Raw genomic sequence first — 27,181 nt, forward strand, 5'->3', positions numbered from 1 at the left:
ACGATGGTTGATATAATTTAGAATATTATAATTGAGACCACCCCAAAAATGACTTGGGATCAACCAACCACTCACATTCGTGAGGCAGCTCAGGGGAGAAAGTTTAAACAGACAGCAAAAATATTGTTCACAAAAATTTTTCCACATCTCTAGACGAGATTTCTCCAAAACTTGACCAGTCGTGGATTTCCTCATTAAAAATTTGTCCCCCACAGCATCTCCCTAACTATAACTAAACAAAGACGCAACTTTTCTTTTTGTTTTACTCGATGACTCAGCAAGATATACTTTAGAAAAGATCCCGCAACTTCCTGTCAAAGTACTCTACTCCTACCCCCCTTGAAACATTTCAAATATTATATATATAAAGATTGTCGCTTCAAAAAAAAACAAAACCCCACAATGATAATGAACAAGCACAACCATTTCGTCTATCCCAGGGCAAGTATGTCTACAGAAGGACCATAATGTATGTGCAAAGATCACGTTATGTTGTGTCTGGCTGCTTCAACCCGCAGGGGCCTAGCATGACACGGCATCCCAGCATGACACGTCATCCCTGCACAAAGACAGAGACCCTCGATAAGACACACGGAAAATAAAATCTAAATATAGATGCTGTTCTTAGGGATCACAGTGAAATTTTTCGCCAACCCCTGAACTTTTGTTTTTGTTTTCGTAGAGGTTTTACGGCGCTCGCAACAACATAAGGACATAACCCCTGAACGTTGACGGTCGATCCGATTAGACTTCTGTAATTTTTCCACATCAGTTTTTAAAAAATGCAAAAATAACCCAAAATGCAGACACATTTCACTTACTTTCCTCTTGTGGTGGATTGACTTGGACTTTGACTCGTATGCGGGGCGCCTCAGGGCGGATCTCAGTCTCAGGCTACTCAAGGCCTACCCTGGCCGACTTAAAACTCGGGCGGAACAACTGCCGGAACGGTTCAGACCGCGAGGCGAATTTTGGGAAATTCTCGCAACGGCAGAAAATCACGGATCCGCAGAAAACTGTGATCCCTGTGGTTTAACTCCCCTCTCCACACAAACATTTCTTCCAGCTTGGGAATCGACCTCGAAAAGTCTGTGTGTGTCGGCGAAGCTACTAACTCTAACCACTACACCACATACGCCACTCCTAGCACACTTCTCCCACGGGGGAGTCGAACCCACGTCATGTGTGAGCAGTAGTGAGGAGTCCCACTGTTCTATTCCAGACGCTGGTCACAGAAGGATGAGAATGCTAAATATTGTACAACCAGTTGTTACTTAGAGCAGAGAGACGCTTTCAATTGGCACAGACCAGTAGGAATGAATGAAGTGAATTTCAAAAACATTACAACAGAAAAGTTTACATACATGAAAACAGCATATATTATGCATACTTAGTTTTCGTAATTTATCAAGACATTTTCCACATTATAATAATGAAAGACTTGTTCTGTCTTTTTGTTTAAAAAAAAAAAAGGAAAACAAATTGACTGAAATGACTGACTACGAGACACAACAGAAGTCATCAACTTAAAAAAGCAGGACATTGCTCCCCTCAAAAATGTCAAAGCTCCTCATGCAAAAACCAAATATGGACAAATCAATCTCAATACCAGTACATAACATAACATCTCTGTCATGCACAAGACAAATCAGTCTCAATACATCTCTGTCATGCACAAGACAAATCAGTCTCAATACATCTCTGTCATGCACAAGACAAATCAGTCTCAATACATCTCTGTCATGCACAAGAAAAATCAGTCTCAATACATCTCTGTCATGCACAAGACAATCGTCATTACAGAGGGCCAGAAAAAAGACCCCCTTACGACAAGAACACAAAATTCAGACTAGTTTTATCTACAGTAAGCCATTCATTAATCAACAGTACATTCCAGTTCAGACCACGTAAATATCATGTAACGCTCGCAGTGGTGTCATCTACTTCACAAAGCACTCTACCAATACTTTGTCTGAACCCTTTCAGCTCTGTTCCCTTTCACACTTCGCGGTCACTTGGTGCAATAAAGCGACGGGGTCACCTGGTGCAGTTCTGTGCCAGGCCCGAGAAGTCTGTTGCAGTCACTCTCCTGGCTGGGTGACCAGATGGGGTATTTTGTACTGCTGGCTGTGTGACTGTAAAGTGTTACGCCTAACTGAAGGACCAGAACGGAGGAGCTCACAAAGATCTTGCTAGATTTACATCACCAAACACTGTATTGTGAATCCTGGGTGCAGAAGTGTAAAGGTAACAAATCCTCGGGTCTATAAATGTAAAACTGAATTCGTGAGGCATCGTGGTGAAATCAGGCACTCATCGTTGAAGTCTAAGAAACCTGGGGTTTTCTGCTCCTTAGGCAGTTCTCATCAAACTTTTGGTTTGCTAAACACACTTTCATATCTATGAAAAAAAACATTACAGTTTGGACGCAACTGAAAAGCGTTGATCATAGGCCAAAAAAAATGTCAATTTACAGTTTCCCAGAACTCTGCGCTTTGGAAAGCAGCCAACATTTTCTTGCCAGGTTTACCTCTGACACCAAGCAATCCCTACCTTTTTCAATCACAGATTGAGATATCTCGACTTCAGCTCAAGATATAGGAATATCTTTTTCATCAAAAGTGAGACAAGTGAACAAGCTTTAAGATCATACCAATAACTCCAATAATATATAGATCTAAAAACTGACGAGCGTCTGATTCCACCGCGCCATGACACATTTCCCATCACGGCCTCACTTCCTGACTGACAAAAGTAACATCCAGTACGAGGTGGGATGCGTTGACCCTCCCTGTCACTGCCCATCCAAAGCCTGCAGGATACATCCCAGCCAACAGGATATTAAATAAAAATATCTTCCTCGTGCGGAAATCAAACTCGTGTCGTTTGCACGAAAGAGCCTAACCTCGACACCACATACACTGATCCCAAAACGTGGTAGCAGCGAAATACTAGAGCATAAATATTCAGCGCTGACAAATGTGACAAACAAGTCCTGAGCATAGTCACACAATTATATCACATTCGAAGTCTGTTAGGAGCAGAGAGTATTACCTTAAAATGTTTCTGCAGCAATCATATTTTAAAACATCAAAATGGTTTGAAAGTCAAAAACAAATTCACTTTTAGTTTTGATAATGATATATAACACAATTAGCCACCGAGACGTCAATCACAAATCTATTTCCTGAGGTGTGAAAATCCCCTAACAAAGGCTTCTACAGGATGCTTTGCAAAAACGAGAAACGATAAAATGTGCTTTTTTAAAAAGAGAGTATTTTGGCATGTACGCATTGCAGGTGTCTTTTCAGCTGCTTTCTTCAACATTCTACGTCATTTCTCTTGGGTATCAAACAAAAAAAGAAAAGGTGCATAAGCATTCTTTGCAACACTTAACTTCCCTCTGTCAGACAAAGCCATGGTACAAGACGCCACTAGAGCAGAGACTTTAAATGTGTAAATGTGACACCCTCATCACCATCAGGCAGAGACTTTTGAGTGTACATGTGACACCCTCATCACAATCAGGCAGAGACTTTTGAGCGTCCATGTGACACCCTCATCACCATCAGGTGCTAGATCTCAAATACACAGCGGAGACCACGCTTCGTCATTCATTCATTTGTGTAGCTGCTACAAAAAACCGTCTACATCATCGCGGTATTTCCCGCACGGGCAAGATGTAACCTACCTACAAAACATGAATGGCTCATTGTGAAGAAGGAGCACTCTACCCAGCCTGCCCCACTTTACAGTAAGTGTAAAAGATTACACACATATTGATTGTGTTAAGCTTGAACTGCAAAACTGATTTCTTGAAAAGTAGATTTTTACAGACTCATAATTTTTTTGTAATTACAACAACAAAAAAACACCAAAAAAAAACCAACAACAAATCCAGACTATGCCAGGTGAAAACCAATGTCAAGAAGGCACACACAGTTCACAGTGAATGTTACAATCGTTGTCTTACCAAATTCTGGGGAAAGTTCTTCTTGAAGTCCCACCCAACATCGTTAGTAACAGTTTCATCTAAAATAATTTTTTTTTTTTTTTAATTAAAAAAAAAACATCTTTTCTTCTTCTTCTTCTCGAAACTAGTTCAGAATCAGACTGTAACTGACTGTAAGACCACCACACACTACAGTTTGTTTTACGTACAAAGCAGTTTTATTCTCGTAGAATGTAGACAAAAAAAAATGACCTATTTCTTCCCATGACACGACTAGAGCAAAAAAATATAAATAAATAAAAACATTTTTTTTTCATATTTGTCAGGGTCACTCATTTTCTGCAGTGCAATAAGACAGGAGTATTTGTTACAACACCAAAAAAATGTAATGATCATAATTATAATAACAACATTGCGTTTATGCGGCACATACACATGCTCCGAGCGGCCTGCAACCATCACTACATCAGTAGACTTTGCGACACTCACAAACAAAAGGGGAATGTTGTGCGTAGAATACAGAAGGCAAGCAAAATCATAATTAATTGAAACTGTGTTAAGGCAAGACAAAATGATGGTTCAATTCACAATAATTTTGTAAATAGTAATAGTACCATTTGCGCAAGACAAAATGATAGTTCAGTTCACAATAATCTTGTACATAGTATCGTTTGCGAACGACAAAAAAAATTATCCAATTGGCAGTTAACTTACAAGAAAAAACCAAAAGCCATTTCAGCAACTGTGCATAACTTAAGGCACTATTGAGCAGACGAGAAACGGTTTCAGCAAAATCCCCCCCTCCCCCCCTCCCCTCCCCATTACACTACTTTATGTCCCCAAAAATACCAAACCCAAATTCCCAATATCATTACTGTTCTCATCTGAGTATGCTAGCATGATGGAAAGGTTAGTACGCGTATGAGAGTACATATCTAGCGAGGGCAACTAAACAAAAGGAGGAAATGTCATGATTTCATACATACATAAAGTCCACAGATATCAATAATAATATGTATTGATTAAATAATTCACAGAAATAACGAGCAAATGAAAATTATAAACAACACCGAAAAAATACAAATCAAAATCCCCCACCACTTAAATCACTCATCGAATGTCTTACGCCTACGCCTAAGCCTACGTCTGCATATATCAATCACTGGGATGTGTCGTGATTGACTAAAAGATAGATCGATTTAGACGGCATTTCTGAGCAAGTCCAGCCAATAATTCTATAGGGAAGAGGGTCTGAGCTTTAGCGGAAAGGAGCACATCGACACAGTAAAGGTTATCTCGATCAAGTGCGGGGACAAAGTAAGTCAGACAGATAGAGACACCTGTGGAAAAGAAAAGCCGTAAGTTTTTAGTTTTAGTAAATTTTTACGGCGCTCGCAACTAAATAAGGTCATAAAAGCGCCAAGGGGTGGATGTCAACAGAGAAGTCTTTATAGGGAATCAGACTTACTCTGCTCACCTCTCTAGCTTCAACAGCACAAAGTCTGCATCGACTATCAAGGCACCCCGGAAATAGCAGTTCACAAGAGTGTGACAAACATACAAAAGAGGTCGAGGAAAATGACGATAGTAAGGACGAGGAAAGTAAACACTGTACACAAAAGACCTTGTTTCCATTAGCTTTCTATCCTTAAAGCTCAAAGCCCAACAATGCACATGATAGACGGTCAATTAGGAACAACTCATTCAGTTCCTGAACAGAACGCCAGACCCACAAGAAATGATCGGTACAAAGGCTGAAGTCAAGTAAAAACAAAGCTTGAGTTGTTTCACCAGTGAGTAAACTTTGGAACATGACGGAAATAACGTAACGCTCAGACCATCACAAAAGGTAAAGCCAGACACTTGCAAACTGACAGCCAAAGAGGCAGAAAGAATGAAAGAGGAAAAAGAATGAGTGAGCGAATGAGTTCATTTGGTTGCGAGTTAATTTGGTTCAAAGCCTTTGGCGCAAATACTACAAACATGTTTGTCGCACCAATAAAATCCTGAGAGCGCAGCAGTAAATATTCATAATATCATAAACCTGTATGGTCACAGTAGAACCTGGAGGATCTTTAAGCAGGACCGATAACCCAGAGACTTACGGGACTGTAGCGCTTAAAGGCTGGCGAAATATTCGATGTGGTATGGCAGCACATGGGGGAGTCTTGGTTCTGGGTGCATGTGTGTGTGTGTGTGTGTGTGTGTGTGTGTGTGTGCATGTGCGCATTATGTGTATGTGCACGTGCATGAGTGCCAATCTATTATTAGTAGGTCTGGGCAGTTCAGAAGCATTTTTTGGTTTACAAAAAATGTAGAAATCATCATCTCTCAACCGTGGACTAGCCTAATGCTTGACTGTAAAAAAATGTTAATTAACTGACTTGTTGTACTTTTTAAGTCCTAAATACTTATTTATGACTTGAAGTTTTTGTAAACTACTCAATGAAGAATGTTCATGATTGGTAATGAATTTTGGCTTGAATTTCATAAACAATTCTTTACCTGATTCAGCTCACAGCATGGGTCACAGCCACTGACAGTCTCCCGTGGTTTGACGCCGAGCCACGCAGAGACTCACAGCGGCTCTTATAGATCTATTGTTCCCTTTTCTTCTCACCACTTTCCTCTCGTCTTTTTTCCTGACTGCTTACATCTCAACTCTTTTTTTTCTGGTGTCATTGTAATAGTATTCTTTATTCTGAACACTTTTAGATGATGTACTTAGGGTTTTATCAAATTTAGATATTTCGTTATGAACTTTCTGTGAGACCACTCGTAAAGTAACGGAGTGGTCACAAATTATTTGTGTCCGGAGTCAAAATTATCTGCACGCTGAATCAGTCAAAGTTGAACACTATAACTTTCCCAATAAAATGATTAACATTTTTCAAAACTTGATCATTTAACATTTGGAATAATGCTGCCATTCTAAGATACCTAGCAATAACAATTCAATAAATAAGCAAAAAGCTAAACTGATTCTCATCAACAACATAAATGACTCCCGTCAACAACAGAGTTGACCTTTGTCGCACTCGTTATATTCTTTTTTTTTTTCAGAATAGGTTCCCTGGAGCTAACGGGTTGAGTATGTTCAAGCAATTGGTAAAATAACGAGTTTTCAAAACTAAAGTAAGAGGAATTTCACTATGACCAACTCATGAATTAAGCAGTCTCGATGAGCAACTTCTTGAAATGTTAACCATAATTTTATAACAGAATAAATTTTTAAAAATTAAACCAATTTATTTAACTGGAGGGTTTTCTTTCACTTTGCATCAACAAGCAGCAGCGACATAGAGATAACTTGATAAAGATGTGTACCACTAGTAACACAAGATGTTTTATCGCAAGTCACAAGTCACAAGTCACAAGTCACAAGTCACTAGATTTTTTTCAGCCCTGTTCAGTAAGTCATTAAACCTTTATATCACCGAGCTACAAATAGGAACCTGTCAAAGGATAGAGATGGAATAAGTGAACGACAAATATTTAGAAGAATATGACAAATAAACTGTAGCGTTTTTTGCACACCAACAAGAGACCTGTTGGATAATTTGGAATGAACAAGTGAGCCAGTCAAAGGTTTGTTGGAAAGTCAAAGGAGGCTTCAGATGGGCACATGAAAAAGACTTAAAAACTTATCGCTGTAACTGTAATCAGAATGACAAGAATCTTAGTCCTGAAAACTATTATGGAATGTCAAATTTAAAAAAACCCAACTCAAATAAGCAAATTGGCAGATACTTCAGATAGAGATAGCTTTTTCAAGTGCATTTCAGCCACTATGGAATGTCAAATAAAAAAACTTAAATGAGCAAATTGGCAGAGACTACAGACTGGGATAGCCTTTTCAAAAGCATTTAAAACTTCACAAATTAAAGAGTTTAGAAAAATGAGTAATATCTTCGTAGTAACCGTTAACTCGTTCAACTAGTTAGTTGACCTTTCACCCAGGAGCATTTTCTGCCAAAGCCAATGCAACTTTTTCAAAAAATTAAGATATGCTACCTTTTTCAAACAATAAATATCTGTTCTGTATTCAAAACTTGGTCAAGAACCGAACATTTCATCATTTTTGGGTCTGTTCCGAGAGCCCAGATCAAGGAACACTGTTCATTCTGTGACAGCTCATGGAGCTTTCCATGCAAACTTACAGCAGCTGCACTACAACGCTGCACTGATTTGCATGGTCTCAAAACTTTGAACGTGTTCAGCTCAGCTTTAAATATTTGCCATTTCAAAATACCACAAGAATGGCTTTACTTCTTCATCCTCGATTTATGGTCTCACTGCTCATAAAAAGTTCGTGTAGCATATTGCACCTACAGTAACAGTAAAAATAACAGTAACAGAATGGGAAAACAGACATAATCATCAGAACAAAGAAGACACAGTACTTTGGTATCACTTGCTGCTATTGCAGATTAATTTCTTTAGTCCTACCTTTTACTAAACATTTCCCAAACTTAGTGTACAATGAGAGGAGAAACTCTCAAAGCAAAATCTTGTTTTACGACAGACATACGTAGACCAAGGATTCTACATCAAAAGATAGTTCACTTTTCCGAATACAAAAATAAGCATCCTTAAAAATGGCGGTAGTGACATCTACATTATTGCTGGTTGGATGTCAATAACTGAGTGACATTGCTGGCGACATCTTTCCAGTATTGCGAACAAATTGTCGACGATTCCTTTGTAGGAGAGAGAACTACCTTGCGTAGCTTGGCATAGACAAAAAGTTATTTTTTCAAACATTATTTTCAAACATTCCCATTCATGGAAACTTCAGGCAGCATTTAAACAATATACATATAGAATCTACATATATATCTATAATAAAAAACCGCATACACATACCACCTGAAGTAACAAAAGTGTTCATATGGCAACCTTTTTTATACACATCCCACCCGAAAAATAGAGATAGAAAAAGAGAGAAAGAGAGAGAGAGAGAGAGAGCAAGAGATAGAAAAAGAGAGAAAGAGGGAGGGGAAGAGACATAGACAGTCAGAGAGAGAGAGCGAGAGGTAGTCAGTATAAATATAGAGTCATCTGGTGTACAAAGGACCACAACTCCCAAGTACACTTAAAGACAGCGTACACTTGAAAAACAAAACATGTCATGTCTCACAAAAGAGAACCCCCCCCCCCAAAAAAAAAAAAACAACCAACAATTTGAACACTGGAGCTATGACAGTAAAGAAATGGGTTGCTTCAGTTACAGGAAATGTACATTTTTTTAAAAATGAAAAAAAAAAAAAAAATCAAAATTTAAATAAGAAAAAAAGAATTTTAATTACAAAAAATTTGGAAAAAAAAAAAATGAAGGGGAAACAGCTATCATCAATGGTTGGTTAAACGGTTAAATCATAGAGTGAGAAGAGAGACCTGGGGATACGAGTGGGCTACATGTACACCTGGGATACACCTGGGCTACATGTAGGGCAACACTTGGGGCTACACGAAGACTCTCATAGCGTGGTGGAGGTGACCGGGTGCAGCCCGTGGACCAGCACCGTGGGGTGCGACAGATCCGAGACCACGGCCAACTGTTGCATGTACCGCAGCTGCTCATCGGGGAGGACTGGGGGGCGGGGCAGGTACACGAAGGTCACCGCCGCTCGCTGGGAGTTGCTCTGTACAGGGGGAAGACAATAACGATAGTGATAGTAATGATATAAATAATAACAATAATGACTAATAATTTAAATATAAATAATAATTATATTGATAATAAAAGTAATAACAACAATATAATATTTTTAAAATAATAACAAAATAATAAAAATAATAATAATATACAGTAATAATAATAGCAATTAATAGTAATAATAATGAAAATAATAATCATAACTATAACAACAACAATAATAATAACAATACAAAAAGTAATAATATACATGAAAATAATAATAATAATAAAAAAGATAATAACATATGACCTTTATATCATGTTCAACCCCGCTTTAAAGAACACAAGTTCTGAGTACTTTGCAAATATTCAATAAAAAAATTTTCGTCTTCCCCTAGTGTCCAGAGAGTGGTAGCCACTGTCTGGACACTAGGGGAAGAGGATAAAAATTTCATCATGAAAGCAGCCTTATAGTGCTGCTGATATTGCTCAACTGCACTTTCGACAGACACCAGCCACATAAGCACCTTCATTCTGTCAAATGGTGCATTTAAATTTAACTTTGACAGACGACAACATGAGAAAAACGCATCGGGTCATTCAAAATTATGAGTCAAGTATAGAGACACCCTTTGACTTGATACTTCGTTGGCTTGTTGCATCAACAATCTTAAAGTAGTATGTATGCATGATACAAGGTTTTACGGCGCTCGCAACTGTATAAGGTCATAAGAGCGCCAAGGGGCGGATGTCAACAGAAAAGTCCAAACGCGGTTTTGGGCTTACTCTGTTCCACTCTTTAGCCTCAACAGCACAAAGTCTGCTTCGACTATCAAGGCACCCCCGAAACTAGCAGTTCACAAGAGAGTGACAAACATACAAAAGAAGTAGAGGACAAATGACGATAGTAAGGATGAGGAAAGAAAAAGCAGCAGTTCCCCTTTTGTTGTTCTGGCACAGTATGAGCATGACAATGACAAATCAGCCCATTTACAATTCTACTGTGCATAAGAACAGGTTAATATCCCCCCTTTGGGAATGGCCTAAAGACACTTCAGTCAGGTAGCACTGCCCTGGGGGGAGGGGGGGGGGGAGACAATACAGCTTTGCCTTTGTGGTAGACAATGAGGAAGTACAGAACAGTGCCAGACAAAACCACCGACCTGGACCAGACTCTTCACAGCCTCCAGATAGTCGTCGGGAACTTCGGCGTACTCGTTCATCCGGTTGCCCCGATCCTCGGCGTCGTCAACGACGATTGACTTCCCCGACGACTGCTCAAGGTCACTGCCATGTCGGAGGTGGTGCTGGATGTGCTCCCACGACACCACCTAGAGGCCAAACAAAATGTTCACATGAGTACGTCAGCGGCTTCTTTTGGTACACTAAATTGTATTTCACAGTAGAGCCTTTTCTCAGTTTTAGTAATGAGTTTTACGGCACTTGCAACACAATAAGGTCATATAAGTGCCGAAGATTAGAGGTGTTACAAGAGAGTAACAAACATAAAAAGAAGGAGGAGAGATTAAGACAATAGTTGTTTAATAGGAAAGAAGAAGCAAACCACACCAGAGTACCCACTTAATCTTTTTGATAATAATAAACACTTTTCTCTTCGACGATGGGACAATGGGTGGCCATTTTAGACAATTTCGACGGTATAATCAAAAGGTATTACAAAAGTTTTACTAATAATAAAGATTGCTCCAGGTAACACAATCTTGTACTTACTTGAGGGAGGCCTCGCGCTGTTAAAGGGATTTGAAAACAACAAGAACGTACCACAATCTGTGCCTGGATGCGGAGCTGCCTGAGGAAGGTGGAAAGTTTCTTCTCCTTGACTGCTGTGTTCTCCGAGATGGTGCGCACACACAGGAACACGCGCAGCTGGGTGTGCTGCTTCCAGCCGTTCTGCATGCTCAGGATACACGCCAGCTGCAGCATGAACAGGCACGTGTTGTCGAAGTAGCTGGCCGTCTGCGGCCGGAAAAAGTTCACAGGCCACACATCGATGTAGGACTTGCCGGCCTGCTTCAACAGCATCTCTTTGTTCAGGAGCTGAAAGTTCCGGCACAGGAAAACGTTTTTCTGAAGCTTGAGCGCGTCTTGTATCAACTTGACGTACTCCGAGCTGGTGATCAGCTTATCGCCCGTCGACCGCGGCCCATCAAAATACGACTCGATGTCCGTCATCTCCCCGCGCTCCACCGCTCCGAAAAAGCGACGTTTACGCACTCTGGTTTTGAGGAGAGAGTCACCCGGCACGCTGTCGTCGTAGAAGCCGAAGCAGACGGTGTTGACCTTCATGCCGCCGAGCCCGGCGATCCGGACCAGGTGCTGGAATCCCTCGGACACCGTGTCCGCCAGCGTCAGCTCAACGAAGGCCTTGATCTTCATGTGCTGGATCAGCTGTAGCCAGCGAGGCGTCTCTTCCAGCACCGGGTCAGAGTGGCTGTCCTCTAGCTTGCCTGGGGATGTCAAACACTTTACACTGAGAAGTGTTGTCAGCACGTTGTTTTTTTTTCAGTAAGACTTTTTAACAGTGAGATTTTTTTTTTCAGTAAGAATTTTTAAAAAACACTTTAAGGAAAAGGCAGACACACGTAAGTCCGATCTGAAGCAGACAAAAGACTATATTGTGGAGTATTTCAAACCATCCGGTACAGATCAGAAACACAAACTTGTACACTGTATGGCACACACTTAGACCACTGCAGTACATTTTTAAAGGACAAAAATGATTTTTAGAATGCTGAACACATATCATAAATGAAAGTAATTTTTAGTCCCAATTTCAAGGAAAATGGACCCAAAAAGCATTTCAAGTCATGTAGTCAATTTTAAAATAACACACACAGCAAAAACAAAGGTGTTTCCGACCTGTTACACCTTTATACACGACACGGACCACAAAGTCGTGTGCTCACCAATCTGCACACATCCAGGAACTCACCAGTCTTCACATGGCCAATGACGTACAGCCCAGATTTTTTAATGTCGTTGCAGAAGTCCATGAGCTCACAGCTCTGTCTGGGGTTGGCCACCATGAGAAGGATCTGTGGCCGCCAATACTTGACGTGGGACTTGCGGGGATCCAGCATGAGCAGATATTTACGCACCTGGGGACATGTGCCAGGGAATTGTGAGAGTTTTTTTTAAAAGCTTTAGTAGAGGTTTTACGGCGCTTGCAACTGCATAACGTCATATGAGCGCCAGAAGATTAGAGGTGTTACAAGAGAGTAACAAACATAAAAAGGAAGAAGGGAAGATACAGACAATAGATGTTTGATAGGAAAGAAGAAGCAAACCACAGCAGAGCAGCCGCCAACCACCCACTGGGAATTGTGCGAGTCCACCACCAGGGTAACATTTACACAAGTCATGGACAAACTACCAAAAGAAGTTAAACACTACCGGCCAAAATGACATGCTACATGTCGTTCTCGTTTACCCCCCTTCTGCAATAACAACACAGAGCATGTTGTTCTTACATCCCCGAATGAAATACACACTTCCGCTTACTCTTCCAAATCCGTGTTTCTCACATTGGTCAAGTCAAAAATAGACATGATGATGATACTTCTTTTCTTTGCAAAAATTCGAAGTTTGAAGGCGCATGTTTTTAGCCACAGCATGTTGGATTAATTATATACAATTTTGGATCTAGAATCTAATACACTTTCCAAATTAATATTTTAAATAAAATCCCCCTGCAACACATTTACTTTTCCTGTATTCAACCTCAGAAGTCACTTCCCTGTTGTTGCGGATGATTAATTTTTTTGACACGGTGAACAAAAAAGATCCACTAAAACGTTTTTCTGGTCCCTGTGTTGAACTGACTGGGTAGTGTAGGGGGGAAAAATAGGTCAACTTTTTATTGTTTTAGGTGCATGTTAAGAATACACAAGGGAGCGACATTTCTACAATCAGAAAAATCTGCAAATAAGCAGCATCGTTGTCATCGTTGTTTATGCCACAGGATTTAACACTTTGCCGTCACATCTCGCCGATCGGCAAGAATGCTGAACTTCCGTTCCCGTCACAAAACGCCGATCGGCCATGTTTACCACCCAGTTTCTTTGGATTTCCCCAAAATGCTTGTGATGGTAAGGGTTTTTACTGTATGATCTTGTGATGGTAAGGGTTTTTACTCTATGACCCTGTGATGGTAAGGGTTTTTACTATATGACCCTGTGATGGTAAGGGTTTTTACTGTATGACCCTGTGATGGTAAGGGTTTTTACTATATGACCCTGTGATGGTAAGGGTTTTTACTATATGACCCTGTGATGGCAAAGTGTTAAAGCTGAGGAAAAAGTCGAGGCTGACAGCCCAAACTTTATGGTAGTTCTGGCTGTTCTGGAAATTCCACAAAATAAAAATCTGACGGACACGGGGTTAAACCAACCACCACATTACCCCCCACGCACCTGGTGGAAGATGAGGGCCTGGCTGATGGAGCCCCAGGTGGTGGGCAGCGAGCGGAAGTGTAGCAGGATGACCAGCACCAGCATGAGGACCATGGCAATGCTGGTGTAGATGGGGCTGATGAGGAAGCACATGATCATGCAGCCAAGCAGGCCCAGGGAGCACGTGTGCCACGAGAAGTACACAAACGTCGGCCTGTGGAGGGGAACACACGCAGGTACAACTCAGGACAAGTTTTGTGTGTGTGTGTGTGTGTGTGTGTGTGTGTGTGTGTGTGACTGTGTGTGTGTGCATGTGACTGTGTGTGTGTGTGTGTGTGTGTGTGTGTGTGTGTGTGTGTGTGTGTGTGTGTGTGTGTGTATGTGTGTGTGTGTGTGTGTGTGTGTGTGTGTGTGTGTACCAGGAGAAGAAGACAAACGTCGGCCTGTGGACGTGAACACACGCGGATACAACTCAGGACAAGTTTCCTCGTTTGTCTTTTGTCTTTATCATAAGAGAAAAAAGATAAATACAGCAATAGTAAACAATATTCTAGAACAGTAAGAACAATATTGTATAATGTAAATTGTTAAGCATATGAGCTTGCTATTGAACAGGAGTTTGTGCTTTACAAATTTGACAGCTGTCAATTTTTGGCCAATAACTCCATTCATGGATAGTGAAAAGTAACTGATTTTGTCATCCCGCCTTTCCTTTCTGGTCAAATCATTTTGTTTCTCAGAATAATGTTCTTGTGTCATCCTGAAGGCAAGGGGCCCCACAGAGTAGGGAAAATGGCCCCATATGTAAAAATCAGTTTGCATGGCCAGTTGTAAAGTGCCTTGGGCTGTTTGAAAGGAAGGCTATTATAACAATAAATGATAAGTTAAATTTTCCCGACTCAGTTGGGCCCCTTGCCTTCAGGCGGAAAAAAGAACGCTATTCTCAGAAACAAAATGAATTGGCCAGAAAGGAGAGGTGTGACGACAAAATCAGTTACTTTTCACAATCCATGAATTTGAACGGAGACATAGACAAAAAAATCGACATAGTTGACAAATATGTAGATTTTCAGATGATGCCATTTTCTTCAAGTTCAATATGACTTTTATCACATCATACTGATAAATTGGATAAACTCAACAAAAACATTTGATACATATCTATTTCCATGGAACTAAAATCAGGGAAATAAATCATTGTGTCAGCACGCCTCACACATCATGCTGACACATAATCAACACAAATTCAGTGTGGATTTTCTTAGTAAGAGTTTTACAGCACTTGCAACACAATAAGGTCATATGTAAGAGCAGAAAATCGGTGTTACAAACGTGTAACAAACACAAAAAAGAAGGAGGAGAGATCAGGAAAATAGATGTATGACAGGAAAGAAGAAGCAAACCACACCAGAGCACCCGCCAACCATCCACAAAAATTCTGAGTAACAAAAAAATACAACAACACCACCATTTACCTAAAGTTGGGAGCAGACGCCAGCTCCAAGGCCAGACAGGCCAGATTGGTGGCGGCGTACGACAAGAGGAAGAAGACGGACGTGATCGGCGCGATGGCGTTCAGAGATCCCACCAGCAGGACGCACTGCGAGAGAGAATAGGTTTAGTTTTAATAACAGTTTTACGGCACTTGAAACACAATAAGGTGATATAAGTGCCGAAGATTAGAGGTGGTACAAGGGAGTAGCATACACAAAAAAGGAGGAGAGATAAGGGCGATAGATGTTTGATAGGAAAGAAGGAGGAGAGATCAGGTTGATAGATGTTTGATAGGAAAGAAGGAGCAAACCACAGTTAAGTACACACCAACCACCCACAAATGGTCTAGAAATGCCACAAGAGGGTTACATGAATCTGCAACAACAACAACAAAAGACTTACAAATACTAAGAAAGAATTTCCAAAAGCTAAAGAGACTGATTTATCACCGTGTACCTCCCTGAAAGCTACACTACCTCACAATAACACCATCCATTGACGACGCTGCTTCTTCCAAATCCCTGAGAGACAAACACTTAGGTAACAAAACCGTAAGGTCGTGGGTTCGAATCCCGTCAAGGGCCCGACGTTGTGTCCTTGGGAAAGGCACTTAACACGAATTTTCCTCACTTCACCCAGGTGGGAATGTGTACCCAGCTATAGACAGCGAAAGATCTTGTCTGTTAGTGTTTGAGCGCTTAATCAGCTGCTTGCACTGTATGCTTCCCGGGAAGCTGAGAATGTTTCGGAGTGTTCTATGGTCTACTGGGGTAATAATATAGTGTAAAGCGCATAGAGCCTGCTGTTGAGAGGGGATATGCGCTATACAAATGCTATCTATTATTAAAACACCACTTTCCACTACTGCCTTTGCACTCTTCCTACGTTATAATGACACTGTCCATAATGTCCATCTGTCTACAGTAACAACAACCACAACAGGTAGCTGTTTTGGAAAAGGTAGGCTCCAAGACCGTATTTCAAACCTCTCATATTCATAACAAATTTCCACTGGTATAAGAATTTTTTCTAGCAGAAGGAACAATTGCTGTGACTCAATTCTAGCTTTTCCTTTATCATTTTTTTCTCCTTCAGCCCTGAACACTTTGCAGTCACACAGCCAGCAGTACAAAACACCCCATTTGGTCATCCAGCCAGGAAAGTGACTGCAACGGACTTCTCGGAAATGCGACAGGTGACCGGAACCGATAATTTTCACTGTGACTGCAAAGTGTTAAAAAAATCCTTGTGATAAACGCAGAAAACTATTTAAGGAAACGGTCATAGTCCTACCTGTACAAGGAACCAGGAAATGAGTACGCTGATGACAGGATTGCCTCCCTTGGTGGTGATGGTGGCTGGCTTTAGGATAAACCCTGGGACAACAGGAAGAAGACGAGGGGTTAGTTGTCTGAGGTACCGCAGGAAGAAAACGAGGGGTTAGTTGTCTGATGTACCGCAGGAAGAAAACGAGGGGTTAGTTGTCTGATGTACCGCAGGAAGAAGACGAGGGGTTAGTTTGTCTGATGTACCGTGTGTGGCAGACAGACGGACAGACAGACCTGGTAGGCTTTTAACACCCCTCTCGACAGTGTATGTATTCATAAAGCAGATCCTACCTTCATGTAACATCCAATTTTGACAGTGTATGTATTCATAAAGCAGATCCTACCTTCATGTAACATCCAATTTTGACAGTGTATGTATTCATAAAGCAGACCCTACCTTCATGTAACATCCAATGTTGACAGTGTATGTATTCATAAAGCAGACCCTACCTTCATGTAACATCCAATGTTGACAGTGTACGTATTCATAAAGCAGACCCTACCTTCATGTAACATCCAATTTTGACAGTGTATGTATTCATAAAGCAGATCCTACCTTCATGTAACATCCAATGTTGACAGTGTATGTATTCATAAAGCAGACCCTACCTTCATGTGACATCCAATTTTGACAGTGTATGTATTCATAAAGCAGACCCTACCTTCATGTAACATCCAATTTTGACAGTGTATGTATTCATAAAGCAGATCCTACCTTCATGTAACATCCAATTTTGACAGGGTATGTAATCATAAAGCAGACCCTACCTTCATGTAACATCCAATTTTGACAGTGTATGTATTCATAAAGCAGATCCTACCTTCATGTAACATCCAGTTTTGATAGTGTATGTATTCATAAAGCAGATCCTACCTTCATGTAACATCCAATTTTGACAGTGTATGTATTCATAAAGCAGACCCTACCTTCATGTAACATCCAATTTTGACAGTGTATGTATTCATTAAGCAGACCCTACCTTCATGTAACATCCAATTTTGACAGTGTATGTATTCATAAAGCAGACCCTACCTTCATGTAACATCCAATTTTGACAGTACTAAACCACCAGGGGGTGGGGTGGGAGGGGAGACCATAACATCACCCAAAATATATGTGCTCCCTTTGGGATTTAAACCAGGGCCACTCGAATTCCAGCCCAGAATGATACTAACTGAGGATCAAGCTGTGAGGTATAAACAAATACCATGTCTACATCATATCAACATTGCACTGACCACAAACCACAGACCTATTCTAGTTTTGGCACTTGCAAAACAATAAGGTCGTATAAGTGCCGAAGATTAGAAGCGTTACAAGACAGTAACGTAAACACTACACAAAAAAGGAGGACTGGGTCACAGTCATATCAACATTGAACCAATCACAATCACCCACAAAATCCCACCCCCCTCATAAACCAAAAAGCAGCCAATCACTCACAGATGACAGTCATGTCAACATTGCACCATTCACAATAAACCACACAATCCCACCACCCCCGTCAGCAGAAATCAGCCAATCACTCACAGAACAGCTGATCGTTGCCCAAAGCCTCCAACACCCGTGAAGCTCCGATCAGATTGCCCAGCGCGGCCGACAACGTGGCTGCGAAGATTCCCACCACGACGAACGGCGGCCACACGTTCACTTGCTGGAGAAACACGTAGTCATTGACCAGGAGGTACCTGCGGGGAGAACGTCTCACTGCGTCATCATCACAATCACAATGATAATGGTAATGATAATAATAATGATAATAATAATGATAATATGATAATAATAATAATAATAACAATAATAATCATAATCATAATAATAATAATAAAGATAACAATAATATAATAATAGTAATAATGACAACAATGATAATAATAATAAGAAGAAGAAGAATCATTATAATCATCATCATCATCATCATTATAATCACAATAATAATAACAATAATAAAAATAATAACAATAATAATAATGAGAACAATATAATAATAATAATAATAATAATAATAATAATAATAACAATAATAACGATAATAATAATAATAATAATAATAATAATAATAATAATAATAATAATAATAATAACAATAATGATGATGATAAAGCAAGTTGGACTCTTGAGCTTGTAATGTTTCAAGAGGCCCCTCCCACAAAGCAATGTGTTGTTCAATTGTTTAATGTAACTATACTCAAAAAACAAGATGATAAGGTACTTGAAGGACCTCAAGATTACCGTCTCAGCAGAGAAAGAAAAAAGCAATTCTTAGAGCCACCCACCAACCACCCTGAAGGGAAAGTCCTGTCACTACTCTCTGACTACTCAAGCCAGGTATGTCAAAGTAGATAAAACCGCCACGCACAACCCACTGATAAACCAACTTGACCTACAAATTATCAGCAACAACGACGGTAAATACGGCCATGCCCAGCGTCATGCAGGACTACGACATCACCGTCGTCAGACTTTTTCACCCCTCGGTGGAGTATAGGCCACCTACAAGAGCTCTTCATCCACTAAAAACTAAGTACTCAAACATTAAAGTGCGGTATATTTTAGGTAAAGAATGAAATGCATATCGACGCGATCACAAAAATAAAATGTCAGGAAATAGCAAAACTAACATTATTAAAGTGCAGCCTATTCTTTAAAGTAAAGAAATGCATACCAATAGGATTAGTCATTGAAAGCTAGGAAATAGCAAAACTAACAATAAAGTGCAGCCTATTTTTAAAGTAAAGAAATGAATACCAATTTTTTGTCTACACAAAAAAGCAGGAGGAGAGATAAGGACGATAGATATTTGATAGGACAGAAGGAGCAAACCACACCAGAACACCCGCCAACCACCCACTAATGAATACCAATATGATGACAGTCATTGAAAGCTAGGAAATAGCCTAACTAACATTAAAGTGCAGCCTATTTTTAGAGTAAAGAAATGCATACCAAAAGGATTAGTCATAGAATGCTAGGAAATAGCCAAACTAACATTAAAGCGCAGCCTATTTTTAAAGTAAAGAAATGCATACCAATAGGATTAGTCATAGAATGCTAGGAAATAGCCAAACTAACATTAAAGCGCAGCCTATTTTTAAAGTAAAGAAATGCATACCAATAGGATTAGTCATAGAATGCTAGGAAATAGCCAAACTAACATTAAAGTGCAGCCTATTTTTAAAGTAAAGAAACAAAAACAAATATGATTACAGTCATTGAAACCTAGGAAATGGCAAATCTAACATTCAAGTGCAGCCTATTTTGAGTAAAGAAACAAATACAAATATGATGACAATCATTGAATGTCAAGACACAGCATACTAGTACGACTGCAGGACAGAGAAGTAGGACCCACCGACCCACCGGGGATGTCCCTTACCACCCACTTTTTTCAGTTTGAGTGAGAGTTTTACGGCACTTGCAACACAATAAGGTTATATAAGTGCCGAAGATTAAAGGTGTTACAAGAGAGTAACAAACAATAAAAAGGAGGAGAGATAAGGACAATAGATGTTTGATAGGAAAGAAGGAGCAAACCACACCAGCGCATCCGCCAACCACCCACTATTGCATACCAATATGATTACAGTAATTGAATGCTAGGAAATGGCAAAACTAACAATAAAGTGCAGCCTATTTTTAAAGTAAAGGAATGAATACCAATATGATGACAGTCACAGAATGTCAAGACTCAGCAAGACAGCAGGAGAGAGGAGTAGACCCCATCGACCCACCTAGGACATCCCATAAAACCTATTTTGTGTTATTTGAATAATTATTGCAGGGACCCAGCTAACAGCATCAGACTAGTTTACAATAAAACTTTTACTAATTCATCTTCTTACATGAGCATAGCACTCTAATAGAAACAGGTAATTTTGAGAGTGGTTTAAAACATTACACTTATATTAGCTTTGTCATAAGACTCATATGGACAGCGATGAAGGGAGTGATATCTCTCTCTCTCTCTCTCTCTCTCTCTCTCTCTCTCTCTCTCTCTCTCTCTCTCTCTCTCTCTCTCTCTCTCACACACACATCCACATGCACAACACAAAAACGATAGAAGATATTATGTGTGTGCGTGCATGCATGGGTGTGTCTGTGTGCATAAATGTGTGTGAGTGTGGGTGTGTGTGTGCATATATATATGAGTGTGTGTGTGTCTGTGTGTGTGTGCAAGCACACATGTGTCCGCCCATTTCACTTGATCTTTATAAATCTGTATCTCATGATGCAGAAGTTAACCAAAAAAAAAAAGCAAAAACAACATTCAATTTCTTCGAGACATGAATCAATCAATCCAGGCACGTATCGTGTTTCGTCGTGTGCTGAGGCAGCCCGGCCGTCAAGTCACACAGAAGGGAGAGGGGACCCACCTGGTGCAGGAACCACCAATGAGAATGCTCATGATGATGTAGGTGATGAAGGTGAAGCACACCGCCGACAGTGTGCCTTTTGGGATGGCTTTGGAGGGATCCTTCAGCTCACCTAGAAGTGGAAGGGAATGGGTTAGGGTGAGGGCAAGGGTTATTTAATGGGTTTAGTTTGTTTTAGTAGAGGTTTTACGACGCTCGCAACTGCATAAAGTCATATGAGCGCCAGAAGATTAGAGGTGTTACAAGAGAGTAACAAACATAAAAAAGAAGAAGGGGAGACAAGGACAATAGATGTTTGATAGGAAAGAAGGAGCAAACCACATCAGAGCACCCGCCAGCCACCCACTTAGTATGGGTTTGGGTTAGGGTGAGGGTATGGACTACAATCACCTCAAACGTTTGTACGTACCAGAAATCACAATTATCTCAAACGCTTGTACGTACCAGACATCACAATTATCTCAAACACTTGTACGTACCAGAAATCACAATTATCTCAAACGCTTGTATGTACCAGACATCACAATCACCTCAAACACTTGTATGTACCAGACATCACAATTATCTCAAACGCTTGTACGTACCAGACATCACAATTATCTCAAACGCTTGTACGTACCAGACATCACAATTATCTCAAACACTTGTACGTACCAGACATCACAATTATCCTAAACAATTGTACATACCAGACATCACAATTATCCTAAACAATTGTACGTACCTGACATCACAATTATTGTAAACAATTGTACGTACCAGACATATTGGCTCAAACAATTGTACGTACCGGACATCTCAAACACTTGTACATACGACACATCACAATCACCTCAAACAGTTGTACGTACCGGACATCACAATTAGCTCAACTCAAACAGTTGGACGTACCGGACATCACAATTAGCTCAACTCAAACAGTTGCACGTACCGGACATATTCGCTCCGTTCAGGATGCCAGTCACACTGCTGAACAAGATGGCAAACACCGTGGCGTAGTCCATTTGATTTTTTGTGTTGTAATCAATGGTGTATTCACCTGGGGAGACAAAAAGGACAACGTTCCTGATCTCTTTTCGGCACTCGCAACTGCATGAGGTCAATTGAGCACCATTCCTGATCTACTTAGACACATTTATTTCACAATATGCATAATAATTAGTATACACTATCATAAACAACAATTTTACTACATGCATTACAATAATCAGTAAACAATGTCATAAACAAAAGTCTTTAGTTTTAATACGTTTCTTACAGCGCTGGCAACTGCATAAGGTCACATGGGCGTCAAGGGGCGGATGTCAACAGAGAAGTCCGTATGGGGAATCAGGCTTACTCTGCTCACCTCTGTAGCCTCAACAGCACAAAGTCTGCTTCGACTGTCAAGGCACCCCAGAAATAGTGGGTCACAAGAGTGTGACAAACATACAAAAAAAGTAGAGGTAAATGACGATAGTAAGGATTAGGAAAGAAAAAGCAGCAGTCCCTCGTTGCAGTTCAGGCACAGTTATGAACATGACATTGATGAATCAGCTTATTTACAATTACAATTCTACTGCGCATAAAAAACTAGAGATGTCAATGTTCCCCCCTTTGGGAATGGCCTAAAGACACTTCAGTCGGTAGCACCACCCTGGGGTGGGGTGGGGTGGGGGGGGGGGGGGGGGGGTTGTAATTATAACAACCAGTAAACAATGTCATTATATCATACACAAAAGTCTTGAACAGAAGTACGTCAAAATTGTCCAAGATGGCCACCCAATGTTGATGAGAAGAAAAATGTTTGTCTTTGACGGGGGCACGTTTTGTACAGTGGCATTACAATATTTCTTAAATTTTAAACACAAGAAAGTAAGGAGCCATTTGTACAGGTAACTGTTTTGGAATGGTGGCCTTTAGGGCAGGTTCAACTTAACTGTACTTCCTTTTTTTTTTTTTTTTTTGTTGCAGATAAATTTTCTTTTTATCTGTAGAGGTCAAAGCATGTTTGTCTCGGTAGTTGATTACAAATCTCATTTTTATTTATTGCATTCCATTTTTGGCATTTTTCACTCTGATGTTCATTCCATTTATGGACCTCGGCTAAGCAAAGGAAAACAATTTGTTTATCAAAAGATGTAAACTGTGTATATATACAAAACACACAGGCTGGAGAAGGGTAGTGAGTGATTTGTTTTCAGTTCTACTTTAGTTTTAGTAAGGGTTTTAAGGCACTTATAACGCAATAAAGCCATAAAGGTGTCGAAGATTAGAGTGTTACAAGAGAGAAGCATACCCAAAAAAGAAGGAAGAAAGATAAAGACGATAGATGTTTGATAGGAAAGAAGGAGCAAACCACAGCAGAGCACCCGCCAACCACCCACAACGTCAAACAATGTCCGTGACATCGTGTTTATGTGGGCAGTCACTGGGGAGAGTCAATGACCGAAACGTGATAGTTCAAGCTATTGCTCTGTTCTCATTTAACAAAGGGGCCTATACAGAATCACATTTCAGGCCTATACAGAGTCACGTTTCAAGCCACCGAGTCATATCTGTCTAATTAGTCTAATGAATTCTGGCCGATCAGTCAGCGGACTAGATATCTGAGCCAGCTCTAGTTGTGCCTGGGCTCCGATCACTGACGTTCAGATCAGAGTTGAGTGCAGCTCTTTATCAGCGGCCACATTTTTGTTTGGGTCTTAGGTTATCAACAGGTGGTCGGGGTGGCATGTGCTGATAGCAAACTGCACGAGACTTGATCTAGGCTTAGAACTGAAAGCAAAAGTAATTTCAGCAATAACAGAATTAGACTAGAATAGACAGACTGCATTTATTTAGCCCATATACCTGCTTGAAAAAAGGCTATAAGCTCTTTGCAATTGATCATTCCTCCAACAGACAGCATAACATTCCTCAACGTTCTCAACTTCCTGGGGGGGAGGAGATTTAGTTTTATTTATAGTTAACACTTGTAGCACAAATAGGTCGTACAAGTGCTGGAGATTAACGGGGCTACTAGACAGTAACATACAAAGAAAAGGAGGAGGAGAGATAAGGACAATAAATGTTTGATAGGGAAGAAGAAGTTAACAAAACCAGAGCACCCTCTAACCACCCGCAAGGCAAGAAGAAACGGAAATTTAAAAAATAAATTTAATGGTCGCTTATTTTAAGCACAAGGGGGCTATCCCGATAAATGCTGTTTTGAGAAAATTGAAGGTAAAGTTTTTGCTCCTTGTTCAGTTTCTTTAAAAGACAAGGATAGGTTCTCTATAACCAAACAAATATACACACCAACGAAACCAAACTTCTCCTATAGATAGGGATTAGGGAAATGCCCACTTTTGGTGTAGGTCAAGATTTCTGGAAACCCCCGAAATCTGGGTTAGCCCGCTTGTCCTTAAAAGCGCCCAATAATGTGCAAACAACTCACTGTGTAAGTTTTCTCGGAACGTGGTGCCGTTGAGGCCCGTGTAGAGCCCGGTGATGTTGGCATCGTCGCTTTTGTTGAACCAGGCGATGTCATTGGTCTTTGGTATTTCCACGTCCACGTCCCCACTCTTCACGAAGACGCTGATCATCACGGACAGGGTACACACTACCACAATCTGCACGGCACAGGAAAATTTGACACATTGTTTCATTTAGATTCAGTGCTTTGTTTTGGTAAGGGTTTTGTAACACTCACAACATAGATCATTCTTTGTTTTAGTTTTAGTAGAGGTTTTACACTCGCAACTGCATACGGTCATATGAGCGCCAGGAGATTAGAGGTGTTACAAGAGAGTAACAAACATAAAAAAGAAAAAGGGGAGATAAAGGCGATAGATGTTTGATAGGAAAGAAGGAGCAAACCACACCAGAGCACTCGCCAACCACCCACAGTTAGAGTTGTTACTACAAAGGACAAAAAGGAAGAGCATAAAACCAGATAAGAATTGAACTGCTATCTACATTGCATCATTTATTTCAATAATTCACAAGAGAGAAAATATGCTCAAATGAAAACAGAACAAAATAAACTGAATCATAGAATATTTGGTTCTGTATTCGCAAGACTTAAAATAAATGATGCAATGCAGACTTGTAAAAAAATACAATCAAAGTTGTCTAAGATTGTCAAGGAGGAAAGTGGCTATCTTAGACAGTGACATTCTAATATACAGAAAAAAAACCCAGGAGGAATTGGGAAGCGGTTGTTTGTATAGGTGATTATCTTGGACAGGTGGCCATTAGAACTGGTTTTACTGCACAATAAGAAAACATATTTGAGAGAGCAGGTTTTTCCAAAAAATATTTCAGTCAAGCATAAGCAAAATTTTCAAATATAGACAGCCAAATAAGATCTTTTTCAAACCCTTGAATACTTGAAGGGATAGGTTAAATAAACAGTCTCCCCCACCCCCAAATGAGCCTAAAAAGTTTTATTCACAACGTCCATTCAAAGGTCAAGCACTTTGCCTTCTTGGGGTCAAGTGTCTGTTCCCCCCCCAGGGAAAAAGGTCAAGTGATCTCCACTTGTCCTGACAGCAACAGTAGCTGTGACAGTGGCTGTGGCTGTGGCTGTGGCTGTGGTTATGGTTATGAAGCCACACGTGTCTGCCTTTGATACGCAAGTGGATTGTCATCATCATCATCACGCTGGCGAGACCTAGGGTCTCCATATCACAGTCATAGTCAGGATAGATTGAACTGAAGAGGGAGACGGTCACGAGTATATGAATAGAGAAGAGAACCTAGAAACCTGTCAATTATATAGGAAGAGTCCCATCCATCACTCAATCATAAGTAAGTAAGAATACAGGTTTAATGCCCTAAAGGTTATTTTGTTTGTTTTAGTAGAGTTTTACGGCACTTGCAACACAATAAGGTCATATAAATAGATTAGAGGTGTTACAATTAGGGGTGTTACACTAATAAAGTGTAAAGCGCATAGAGCCTGCTGTTGAGCGGGGATACGCGCTGTACAAATGCTATTTATTATTATTATTACAAGAGAGTAACAAACACAAAGACAATAGATTTTTTATAGGAAAGAAGGAATAAACCACACCAGAGCACCCGCCGGCCACGCACAGAGAGAGAAAGAGAGGGGGAGAGAGAGAGGGGGAGGGGGAGGGGGGGGGAGAGAGAGAAAGAGAGAGAGAAAGAGAGAGAGAGAGAGAGAGAGAGAGAGAGAGAGAGAGAGAGAGAGAGAGAGAGAGAGAGAGAGAGAGAGAAAGTTTCAGTGGGAGATTCAAGGCACTTCCAACACAATTCGGTCCTACAAGTGCCGAGGATTAGAGGTATCGTAACAAGAGAGGAGAAAAGGACGATAGATGTTTGCTAGGAGAGAATGAGCAAAACCACACCAGAGCACCCGCCAACAACCCACGGTGAACCCAGAAACCTGGTTCTTGTATCGCAAGAGTCCCATGACTCATCCATCGCCTATCAGGAGAAGAGGGAAGTGGACAGAAGTGAAGGAAGATGGAGAAGGATTATCCGAGGGGAGGCAGAAAGCAGGGAGTGGGGAAGAACGGAAACTGAACTGGGGGAAAGTTTTGGTACAGTTAGTGTTTTAGGGCACTTGCAACATAAATGGGTCATATAAGTCACAAAGATTGGAGGTCTTATATATACAAAGAAACAAGGGTGGAGAAATACGGACGATAGATGTTGAATAGGAGGAAAGAAGGAGCAAACCACACAAGAGCACCTGCCCACCACCCACTCCCAATTGAACGCTCACTCCCGGGCGAGAGGGCATGGTGAAACAAGGTACACACACAATCTCACCAACAGACAACAATCTCACCAACAGACACACACACAATCTCACCAACAGACAACAATCTCACCAACAGACACACACACAATCTCACCAACAGACACACACACAATCTCACCAATAGACACACACACAATCTCACCAACAGACACACACACAATCTCACCAATGGACACACACACAATCTCACCAACAGACACACACAATCTCACCAACAGACACACA

At 40.6% G+C, this 27,181-nt stretch overlaps 1 protein-coding gene across 1 annotated transcript in view; it reads right to left on the reverse strand.

Moving 5' to 3' along the window:
• Positions 1-6,595: 6,595 nt before the first annotated feature.
• The window catches only part of LOC101846423 (solute carrier family 12 member 9), a 30,140-nt gene continuing 9,554 nt past the window's right edge, over positions 6,596-27,181 (reverse strand). The window contains exons 5-15 of the mRNA XM_005097529.3: positions 24,620-24,794; positions 22,133-22,240; positions 21,202-21,313; positions 18,359-18,516; positions 16,793-16,875; positions 15,481-15,605; positions 14,027-14,219; positions 12,547-12,712; positions 11,376-12,061; positions 10,757-10,924; positions 6,596-9,597 (exon numbers count right to left, since the gene is read on the reverse strand). Coding sequence (XP_005097586.1) covers positions 9,433-9,597; positions 10,757-10,924; positions 11,376-12,061; positions 12,547-12,712; positions 14,027-14,219; positions 15,481-15,605; positions 16,793-16,875; positions 18,359-18,516; positions 21,202-21,313; positions 22,133-22,240; positions 24,620-24,794 — 2,139 coding nt within the window. The 3' untranslated portion in view covers positions 6,596-9,432. The remainder of the gene's footprint in view (positions 9,598-10,756; positions 10,925-11,375; positions 12,062-12,546; positions 12,713-14,026; positions 14,220-15,480; positions 15,606-16,792; positions 16,876-18,358; positions 18,517-21,201; positions 21,314-22,132; positions 22,241-24,619; positions 24,795-27,181) is intronic.

Source organism: Aplysia californica, unplaced genomic scaffold, assembly GCF_000002075.1.
Source record: "Aplysia californica isolate F4 #8 unplaced genomic scaffold, AplCal3.0 scaffold00156, whole genome shotgun sequence".
NCBI lineage: Eukaryota > Metazoa > Mollusca > Gastropoda > Aplysiida > Aplysiidae > Aplysia > Aplysia californica.